The sequence below is a fragment of the Terrapene carolina genome, unplaced genomic scaffold (assembly GCF_002925995.2).
Source record: "Terrapene carolina triunguis isolate 2854851 unplaced genomic scaffold, T_m_triunguis-2.0 Scaffold42, whole genome shotgun sequence".
In the NCBI taxonomy this organism is placed as follows: Eukaryota; Metazoa; Chordata; order Testudines; family Emydidae; genus Terrapene; species Terrapene triunguis.
The window spans coordinates 49,693,763-49,705,525 of record NW_020664393.1 but is presented as its reverse complement, the minus strand read 5'-3'; the positions used below and the strand labels follow the sequence as shown (position 1 = coordinate 49,705,525).

The 11,763-nt window shown below is 40.1% G+C and overlaps 1 protein-coding gene across 1 annotated transcript; it reads right to left on the bottom strand.

Annotated features, from left to right (window-relative positions):
- Positions 1-10,139: 10,139 nt before the first annotated feature.
- On the bottom strand, positions 10,140-11,112 carry LOC112117752 (taste receptor type 2 member 7-like). The gene is given in 2 exon segments (XM_026652687.1): positions 10,140-10,778; positions 10,780-11,112. Coding segments are annotated over 2 exon segments (972 nt in total).
- Positions 11,113-11,763: the final 651 nt, after the last annotated feature.

Genomic DNA, 11,763 nt, shown 5'->3' with positions numbered 1-11,763 from the left:
CCAGGTTAAATATAGCCCCATCTCTTTTGGGGTAAAATAAAAGTCCAATAAGCAATAGTTTGCCAATGCTATGGTGCGTCTTCAGCCCAACACAGGACTCCCCCCGTGTGTCAGGGGTATTTCCATATCACCTTCCTGGGTGGTCCAGTAGGGGAACTCAGGCCCTCCTTCTATTCTGGTTTCTGCTCCAGGGATCCTTTCATAACCAGCCAAGACCTGTCAATGCAGACCCCTTGCTGCTTCCCTGGATCTCTTCCTAACTTGACCTTTCTTAGGCCTTTCCCACAGGCTCTTCCCAGGCTCATTATGTATTGGCATCTCTCTCTCTCAGTCTATTACGCAGGCTCACTGCAGAGCTTCTTAGGATTTTCTGTCACTTGCTTGTCCTACTTCAGGAGAGTTTTCTCTACTCCCCTGGCAGGACAGTCCCTGGCTCAGCAGGAGGCTTCCTGCTCCCTGTACGCTTCTCTATCAGTACAGAAAATCCTGGCAGATTCACTTCCTCCAACTTTCGTACATAACTGCCTTGCACTCGTGGTTGCAAACAGGGAGTCTCTGTCTGCCATCCATCCAACTCTGCTACCTGGCTCCAACCAGACTTCTCTCTTCAAGTGGGGGCCAGAGATCTGCTTTTCTTCCCAACCAGCCCCCAACTGAGCCAGGCTCAGGCCTTTTAGCTCCTCCCTCCAGGCTTTACTGAGCCCACAGGCTCTCATTAAACCCTTCTTGTCCAATGTGATTTGCATACCCCATCATCTCCTAAGTAAACGCCTGGCAGTTAAAGCAAATAACACACAAACTGTGCAAAGGAAGTTTTAAGCCAGACACACATTACTTAAAGACAAAGCACTAAGATTTACAGATTGAGGCAAAAATAACAAAATATCTGCAAATAAAACTCCTTCCCCTGCAGTGTCCTCACTATTATGAATACCTTTTGAGTGTCCTTTTAAGGTCTCACGTCACTCCTGAATCCCACTCCTCCTCAGTCTTCCAGTTGATGGCCAGTGAGAGAGCCCTTCAGCTCAAGAAGATCTGAATTTAAATAGAATTATCTTACTCTCTTCTTTGAGCTGAGACCCCCTGAGAAGATTAAAAACCCCTATCAACCGATTGGTTAACTCCACACTCCTGCCCACCTACCCCCATGAAAACATTGAAAAGAGAATTCCTGGAACTGCATCCAGCCTGCTGTTCTAGGGAGGACCCACCTGAATGGAGGAATATCAGGTTTGATGACTCTTGATGGCTTTCCCATTGTTTACTCTTCTTCTGGGTATAATGATTTTTCCTGACAGCTCCACAATATCCCAGCTCAAGGTGGAGACTATAGTGCAAAAACAAAGGGCACAGAGAAGTTTAAAGACAAAACGGCATACACAAAACAAAATAAGACTTTGCAGCCTGATATAGATATATACAAACCTATACTATTCCATTACACTCTCCATGTTGAGAATTCACGATTCATAAGCTCTCGTTTTAACAAGGGCAGACATAATAGATGGAATTTTATCCATCCTCCAACTACCTGGTTTCTGCTGAAATACTCCCATGGAATTCCTTGGTAAAAATGTTCTTCTAACACAACTGCTCTGTGTAAATGCAGTCAGAAGTCACAGAGCCTTATCCTATTTTGACTGAGAATACCAAATATGCCTAGGATGAAATTGTGGCCTGAATTTTGCCATTATCTTGAATGGATCCAGGATTTCGCCCTTGGAATCGGACATCAAAAAGACCAAGTTGTAGCTCCATCTTCTTCTTTTGTATGGCTGGTATGGAACAGTAACTACAATTTTACCTGAAGTTGATCAAGCCAGATAGCTACATCTGGACTGTCAGAATTTATAGCAGTGATGCCTCCTTCATATTTATAAATTGGGCAGGAGGTGGTGATATGTTTGATGGCTTGTTGTGGGATCCACACTCGTGCGGTGGGGAGTCCTTGATTTTCCATTTGTGCATTAGATGTCTGCATCTACCATGGTTGTTTTGAATTTGGTTCAGAATTAACCAAGATGTCTGTGGAAGGTCAAACCCAGGAAATTTCTGAGTGGGACTCAGTACAAGGTGCTTATTTTTAAAGTCTTGTTTCACCCAATCTGCTTTCCAAGCCTCCTTCTGATCATAGCCTGATTGCATGAGGCTAAGTGAATGTTCCCAGAAAGGCTTGTGTGACATAAGACTTTGGGTGGGGGGCATTTTCGAGGTCTTGGTGGATAGGAAGACATCTGTTTTCCTTGATTCGCTGAGTTTGCAGAGTATCACAGCAGTTTGGCGTATCATCGGAGGAGTGATGTTAGAACAGCTAGCCGTGGTTTTCAAGCTGACTTAAGGGTTCCAGTGATCCTCCTCATCACTGTATTCACCTGGGTGTCAACAAGTCACGGATGGCTGCATCTGCTCCATACCAGTGCACAATATTCAGTTACCGAATATTCAAGTGCCATTACAGATGTTCAAAGCATTGATGCCTGTGCACCCTAGGTTATCCCTGCTATTTTCTGAATTATGTTAACTCTGTTTTTTATCTTTGAAGCTAGTTTCTCAACATAATCATGGAAAGTGAGGGTGTGGTCGAGTTTCACTGCAAGATATGCTGGAGTGTAATCATGTTGCACATTTTTACCACAGAAAGCTACTTTCAATATGTTTTTGGCATTCCTATTATCAAGATGAATTGTGCTTACTATTGTTTTTCCAGGTTTTGGGGGGGGGTTTTGAGCCTCCATTTCTGGAAGTATTGTTCCATAATTTGGAGATCCTCAGTTAATGCTTTCTCAGTGTCATGGAGGTTTGGTGCTTTGATTGTCATGGCAAGATCATCTGCATATCCAAATTTTTGTGAACTGGAATGTTCATCAGGGATTTTCTTTACTTTCACTCATTCACTTAGCTCAGACATATACATTTAAATGTGCCTAATGTACACCTATATTACATATCAAAGGTCATCTGCAATGTGATATAGTCACATTGCAGATGGAACAAAATATAATCCCATGTATAATGAGGATGCTTCAAACACACAAATGCTCTAAATTATGCAAGTAGCCCCATTGACCCATACCTCACGTGTGTAAAATTAAGAATATGTGTAAGTATTTACAGGATTGTGATCTATTTTTGAATATACTACATACATGCAATCCCAGAGATTTCTCCATAAACCAAAAACAGATGATGGATATGTGATACATTTCAGAGCCAAGTGATGAATTATCTAGCATCTTTAACCACCAAACCTGTTTCCTACTCACTAATCCATCTCTATGGTCTAAAATTGAATTCAATTAATTTTTTTTAAATCAACCTTGTGGAGAAATATTTCTTCCTTCTCCTTCAAAATATGATTGGAGGGGTCGGAAATTGACTCTGTCGTGCTAACAAGTGGGTCAAAGTAGCTCTGTCAAAGCATGACAGGGTAGAGTTTATTGAAACTGCTAAGGGAATCTAAAAATGTACTCACTCCAAAAGCAAGGCAAGGGAAAATGCTTTTGGTCCAGTCAAGACAAAAATAAATCTATTTATAGTGATCCCTGTAGGGAATTCAATTTCTGATATGGTCAGCTGCAGTTAAGGCCTGCATTATTAATTCAAACTCTGTGGCTTTCTTCTTTGTGGTTTTCCAGAATACTGAGTTCAGAACAGCAAGAGGCAGCGCTCCTGGCTCTCAAATATACACCTGACTAACCAATATACAACATCCATCCTTTTCACGCAGATTGATAAAGAAGCAGAGATTTTTATTTCCATTTTTTGTTTATGAATAATAATGAGATAAATACAAGGAGAAGCATATCTGGGAAGTATTTTCTTATCACAGACAAGTCATGGATAAATATTTGCATGTCCCTGCTCAGGAATCCCTGAAGTGTTATTCTAAGAAATTTAAAACATAACGATTCATTTCAATAAACAATGTGTTAGCTCACCTTCACTCAGGGTGAAATTCACTCCAGTGTAGAGGGCCAGGACATAGCCTATGCATCACTGAAGTCAAATTTATGCCCTATTTTCACAGTTTAAATGGGAGTTAAATGATGCAGAGCTCCTAGAGCCTTGTAGACATGCCTTTTTGTGATTTAAATTGAAATAAATAAAAACACTTTTAACAATAAGTTTGAATAACCATAACATTGAGTAAATGGTAATCTGCTGGCAGACAATTCTAGAACAGAAAAAAGTGAAATTCGTTGAACAAATTCTTTTCTACAAATTATTCACCCAGTCCTACCCATTATAAATCTAATAAATGAAATCACAGCCATCTGTATTATTACAAGAAATGTAAATGTAGCAGCAGGGGATTAGTTTTCAAGCTAATTCATAGTGATGCAGCAGATTCTGGCTTGGGAAGTAGAGGGAGAATTGGGAAAGCAAAGCCAGAGCTGACAGAGATCTGGAGATACTCAGAGAAATGACCAAGAAGAAGAGCAATGCAGTGTTGGGAATGCAGTATTCTTTATCCACAGTGTACACACTGTATATAGTCTGCTCTTTCAAGCCTTGAAAAAAAGATTGAGGTTGTGGAGTGGGATATTGTCTTGTTGGGGGAGAAATGAATCAACAATGATTTAGGACATTAGGATTAAATAAATTTATATTTACATTTACAATATGCACATTATTCCTGTAATTACCTTGAACAAGGATGAATAAGAACAGCAGAAGAGCAAATATATTGATATTATAGGCAGCCTTTCGCAAATGCAGCCACCGTGGCTGCGTGCGGTCACCAGGGACTTTTCTTGTAGCCACGGTCTCATGGGGGTGATGCGATGGGTGGGGGGGAAACAGCGGCCCCTCCATCAGGGCCCCCAGCCAGGGTTGGTTCCTGCCCCTTTCTGGAGTCACAAACACAGTAGGAGCAAGCGACCAGTGTGTGTTCCCCTCTTTCGTGGGGGCAGTGGGGCTTGGGCTTTGGGCTTGCGTCCTGGGGCAGTGGGCAGCAGGTTCTGGCCATGCGGTGGTGGGCTCTGTCCCCCACTGCAGAGCTCTGGGCTTCAGCCCCAGGCTTCCCCCCTCCCCACGTCATCCCTGACCTCTGCTGCCTCCTCCAGCTGCCAGTCATGCAGCAGGACCTTAGCTCCAGCCCATGACTCATGCCCATCACCCCTGGCCCTTCTGCCTCCTTACCGACCTTCCCATCCAGGGTTTAACTTGTCCCCCAGCTTTCCAGGGATGAGTAAATGTGCTGTGAAAAGTGATATTAACAAATATACAAATATCACTTTTCACAGTAGCAGACTTACTAGCTAGCAAATCTAAAACAAACAAACAAAAAAAATCAACCAAAAAAGGAAAACATGCAGAGCACCTTATTTGTGTTTCTATTGTGTTTAATCCAGTAAAGAATAGAGATATCTGTACATTATTTTTATTATTGAGTCTGCAAAAAAACCCTAAACAAATAAATTACAATGATTTGGACATCTATATGTGCATATTAATTTTTTTTTGTTAATCTAATTAAGTATTTTAGAAAACACTGTCAGAGCAGCCAACAGCAAGAATTGGTGGTTGCAGGCTGAGGCCACCAAAAAATTTGTTGTGAGGACCATAGTGCCACTTTCAGAATGTCACTAAAAACAGGCCAGTGTTTTTCTTCTTGAACCAGACTACCTCTTACTGCTCTGTGTGACTAGGCCTGGAGGGAATAACTCATCATGATAAATTATATGTATTACAGCTTTTTCTTTCCATTGCATACCCACACACCGATTATACATATTTCTTGATTGTTTCATTATTTGGTCAAATTTTTCATGGATTTGCTCCGTGGTTTGCTATAAGAAATTCAGGATGTGTTGATTTGGTATTGTTATAAATTGGGTGAAACCTTGTTTTGGACTGAGTGAAAACCTGATTCAGAATTATATGTGAACATGCCCGTCACTTAAATTAGTTGTAAAAAACTTAAGAGGCCCCGTAGTAAAAACAAAGCCTAATAGAATCTGCCCAGAAATTAGCACCATGTGGGGGGTGAAGATTCCACTAGCTATTGTGACCAGGTTTGTGTGCATGAGTGAGGGGAGGGTTGAGAGACCATATAGAAGCTGAGAACAGACAAAAGCAGAGAGACAGACAGACAGAGGCAAAAAAGAATAAAGTCAAGGAGTAGGCTCTGCGCACAGTGTGATCCAGGGAAAAGCTAGAGAGAAAGCTTTTGGGGTTGAAAAGAAGTTTGGGGCAGTTGGGTAAAAAACTGCTCCTTTAGGTCGGCTGTTTAGGGCATTGCTTTTAGCTGCCTCTTTCTAGTCACAGGTTTACATCAGTGTTGCAAAATACATAGTCTTCACCAGCTATGCCAGACTCTTATGAAACAGAAGGTAAAGGAGAAAAATAGGAAAGAAAAGAAATAAGGTGTAGAAGGAAAAGAACACATGGGGTTGGGAGATGGAGGAAGATATCCAGAATTTAGCTGGAAGCTGATGGAGGTAGCAATGTCATCTGTGTCCTCTCCCTAGCCTGGTCTGATCAGGATATCGCTCAGGTCTAGGATGAAGAAGGTCCATTATCCCCAGGGATGGTAGTGATGGAAGCCAAGATGACAAAGCTCGGTGCAATGGTTGTTGTGAGACAACTGCTCCTTCTACTATTTTTTCCCAAGAACTCTTTTCTTTTTCAGAAGCCCAAAAGGGAGTTTTGGGCAGAATAGATGATCCTCTCTTTATTTTGTCCACCAATAGACCTAATTTCCAATGCACCAATTTTGCTTAATTGATTTCTTCTCTGTTTACTTATCATAATCTTAATATAATCCTTGAGTGGTATCAATAAAACCCTTTCTGTTTAAATTAATTCACTCTGTCTCTTTATTCCATCTGTTCTTAAACAATTATATATAACAAGTCATTGTGACAATTTGTGAACTTTCACTCACAATTTACAGCTGAGTTTACACTTAGGAGAAATGTGTAGGCCCAATTATCATAGCAGCCATATAAAAGAATTCTCACTACTTTGTTTCTGTAATCTTTGATTTACAAGATTGTTCTTATCTGGCACCAGAGGGGGGAAGAAGTTTTTTGAACTCATAGCTTAAGACCTGTCAGATCTCTCGCTCTACCAGCTGGGGATGCTTCAGGCTGTCATAGTCAATTGGTCAGTGTCTTTCACCGCTTTTTCCTCTGGATGGCCTGTCCAGACAAGAGAGGGGTACTTTGCTTCAGATATAATTTGAACATGAGAGAGAGCATAAGGTTGTCTTCCGCTTGCTTTCAACCTTTATACGGTTCAGTGTTCCCTTTACTGTGCCTCAGGGGTCACCTTTGTATTTTCACAGTCTAATTACGGAGCTCCAGCATGTTGGATGTAGTTCAATGTGGTCCAGTGATTTGGCAGTGGGCAATGTCTGTGTTAGGTGATTGTCAAAAGTTCTAGTAAGGAATGATCATTTTCTTGACAAATCTGCTGGGGTCAACAGAGACAGGTACTGTCTCATACATATGTCGTAGAACTCGGTAACGACTTTTGTCTAAGGCCAATGGACATGAGACAACATTTGTTTTGTGAAATATAATTAAAGACTGTAAGCTAATTATTCACACTCTCCCCCATTTACACTCATTAACCATGACAATTACATAGGACAGACATTAGGGAAATGACTCTGAGGGTCCCAGCCTAGATACAAGATTTTAGCTAACCCCTGTGCCCTTTAACCTGAAGACATAAAACTGTTTTAGCATTTCTTGTTAAACTGACTTTATTCAGCACTGAACAATTCAATGTTTCCAGGCCTGACATGAATTGTGGCTCATGTTCCTTACACCAGTCTGTTGTATTGTACCCAACTTTTGGATCCCATGTGCTTCCAGCTAGATGGGTCCAGATACTGTCTCTAGTAATGGCCTCTTAGGTACAATTACAGGTGACGATTCCCTGTTTGGCCTCTTTCTGTGGGAAGTGAGACTTCACAGTCCAATTGCCCTATCCTCAGAAACCAATGCTGACACTCCAAAGACTTCCCAGCAGTTTATGAATATTCCTTCCTCTTCCCGCCTGCCAAGTCCCACTTGGCCTGGTTGCTATGTAGTTCAAGTATTCAGGGACACATAGCAACTACAGTAAGGAACACAGGCTTTGCACAGCAACTTCTTAAAATACACACTTTACTCTTAGCACAGGAGATTTACAGATCTATGCAAAACAAAGTCCTGAATACAATCCCCCCTAGAGTCCTCATTGCACCTCAGAGTCCATTGGGTTTGGTCAGCGTCCTTCGAGAAGTATACCACCTCCCTCTTGCCTCCATTCCTTCAGTTGGGATTTCCATTCCTGGTGGCTCCTGTGGCTTACAGAAGCCCACCTTTTAAAATCCATCTTTCTCCCTCTTTAGTCAGGTGGTCCACTGGAGAAACCACAGCTCTTCCAATCAAGTGTTCAGTCTATGGAGAATTCCACATCTCCCCAAACAGGTTTCTGTGAAGAGAGAATTTATTCAAAGACCTTGCTGTCAAAAAAACTATTCTTCAACTATTCAATGGGAGGGGCCAGGATTGCTTTGCTGCACATTTCCAAGTCAGTCTTGCTACCATATGGAGGCTCTAATCCACTGAAAATTCCAATAATGGTATCCATAAAACAGAAAGGAATTCATAAGTTGACACAGACATGTTCTCCAAACATGTCCCAAATTACCCTCATCCAAAACCCAGAAAAGACCATATTTAGTAGACTGGACTCTTTGTTTTTTAAATTTTAACTCACTAATTCAAGAATTTTCATAAACAGTGTCACCATTTTTCAACCATCTCTAATGTTCATTGTCTCAGGTTATTCCAGGGCTAGATGCCAATGCTGGGTCCCTTTCAAAAAAGGATTCTCCTTTTCCAGTGGGACTCAGTATTAGTCTACCCTGCAAACTCCTCCAATTACAGTCTAAAAAGTCTTAACCACAGTACTGACAATAATTATTTTTTTTATTTAAATCCTTTGTAAAAATATTTTTTCCAGGCAATGATCATGAACAATCCTTTCCACTCTCATAAACGTACATGTACATTCCCTTAACTATATTGTATCACAGTACTGTATTATCAACCTTAACTATTCATGCTCTATGTTCATACTTCTTAGTAAATTACCAAACAATTCACTAGCTAGATGCAACTAATAGATTATTTGTCTAATTAACTGAATGGTTATGTAACTTTGAAAAAATATATGGATCAAGCATAAACTTTTTAGTATGACAGGGTGAATTTCAAAGTGCTGAGACACAGATTCCTGCTTTGAATGAAGTTTAGTGCTGAAAAATTGCCAGTTGTATCCTCAGGTAGGTAGAGATGCAAGTACGCAGATTTCTGCACTCAGTTGAATTGTGGACACAAACAGTCTCTCAAAAAAGGAGGGTATCCTTTTGTAAATGTGGCCCCTACAACTGTTATTTCAATTATTCAAGTTGTTTTCTCTGTATCTGACAGACTAACAATTTCATGCTTGTTTTTCCATTGCAGCCTTTCACTGCAGGTCAGATGATGACACCGTTACTGATTAAAAGAAGAAAGCTATAGTCATTTTGGGCCAGATTCTAATTAAGTCTTATCACCCAGATAACTGTTCTAAATGCTCGGGGACAGCAAGCTGTAATTGACTGGACTTCTTTATTAAATTCCAATGGGCAGACAGTCCTACGACTGTCCTTTCTCTAACAAGACAGGCATGGACGAATCCATGCATGTGTTGCACTTTGCACATGATCTCATTTCTAGAAATGCCTGGTTTATTTATTTATAAACAGGAATGTCATTCCCCTGTGGAGACCAAATTTCAATCCTGGCTGAATCTATCATTTGAAAATGAATTTGGTGATCTCATACTGTTTTTCTTAGTCATATATCCACATCAAATGTCTGATACAATGAGAAGTCTCTTCTTAAAAGGATAGCAGTGCTGCTACAGGAAAGGACTCATGTCCATTGGAAGAGTTTGAATGGGAATTGGTGGGAAATGTGCAAATGATCTCCTTGGGAAGTGTCAGTGGCTTTGTGTACTATAGCAATAAGAAAGATTTCAAATGGATAATAGACTGGAAAATATGGAAACAAAGGGGTAAATAGAATATTTTTTCACTACTGTGCTTTACAAAGGTAGTGAACATTCTTGATCCGGAAGGACAGGAGTAGATATTATGAAGTAATCTCTCCGAAACACGAATTGGCAGAATGCCGAATTTTTGCTGAGGCCAGTTTTAATTTGGGGTTGCCCAGAATCAAGATAATGGAGTGTAGAGAAGGGTAGACAGCAGCTACAGATGTACACACCATAATTTTCAATTCATCATTGAAATAGGATAGGGTTCCTATTGAGAATGTTGAAGCTACATAATAAATAGTGTAGATGATGAAAAAGGATACCACAGATTTAAGTGCACGCACATGGGCATCCGTGCTGGGGTTCCAAAAACTTGGATTAAAGTCTGAATTAAGGTTCATTTTCCTGATGTGTCTCCAAAGGGATATGATTAGCAGAACAGATGAAGCAATAAATACAATAAGAGGGGAAATAGATCCTACGCTGTGTATCTGAAAAGTGAACTCCAAAAGGTTATTTTTATTGTCTGATATTGTACCATTTGTTGATAGACAATCTGTGGAGTTGTGAGAAAATACCCAGTAGGAATAACTGAACAATGTAAAAGCAACTGTAGTAACCAAGCAGTACAGCATAGAGCCCAAAAGCAGCCATGGCACCAGTTTGGAGATTTTCAGTTTTAACCAGCTGAAGAGGGATTGGTTGAAAGAGGCAATCTTCACACAGTAGAACAGAAGAAAGGCACACAGAAAGGCAGCTTGCAAAACAGAGACTCACTTGGTTTATGAACATCCAGGTAACTAGGTAAGGCTGTAGTGTTTGAAATCTATCAAAGATATTTGGATATATCTTCAATAAAACGTTGTCTAATGTCACCAAGAATTGTAGGCAAAATCTGGAGAAGGCCAGACTGGTTATGAGCTTATCATAGGAAGTCAGTGTTCTGCTTTTGGCCCAGTTGATACAATTTAAGGCAACAATATATCCATTTGTAACAACTCCTGCTGATAATTCTATTGCTAAGATGATCAGATAAAAAATAACAGCAGGAGCTAAATATTTTTTCATCATTAATTCTTAGTTTGTAGCTCAGTTCTTGTGACTTTTCAGAAGACTGGTTTTAGAAGACATCAGATCAGAAGGCTTGGTTTAGAAGGTAGTTCATGTCCGTCTCATGGATATATAAAATAAGTCCTTTTAGTACAGTTTCAAAAGCAGAATGAAAATTGAGTTTCATCTGTTGTTCATATATAGCCAGGTCATTTCATGAAGATTCAAATCTGGCATCTATCCTGTTACTAAGTGTCTAGTTCATGGAAAAAGATATTTGCATGCCCCTTCCCAGAATGCCCTGTTAGTGACTAATCAAATTATTATTTTAATAAACTGTAAATCATTTATTTGAATATGGTATGTGCTTTCTAAAATAAGGATGAGGTAGAATTTGAGTAGTACATTGGCCTTAGTTAGCCCTCAGCAAAAGAAATAATATTATATACATATGGCAATGATTAATGGAAATTGGAAGATACATTCTGATAACTTTGATAAGAAGCAATGGGCTTAAATTGCAGCAAGGTTTATGTTGAACATTAGGAAAAACTTCCTGTCAAGTTGGTTAATCATTGGAATAAATTGTCTAGGGAAGTTGTGGAATCTCCATCATTGGAGATTTTTAAGAGCAGGTTAGACAAATACTTGTCAGGGATGGTCTAAATA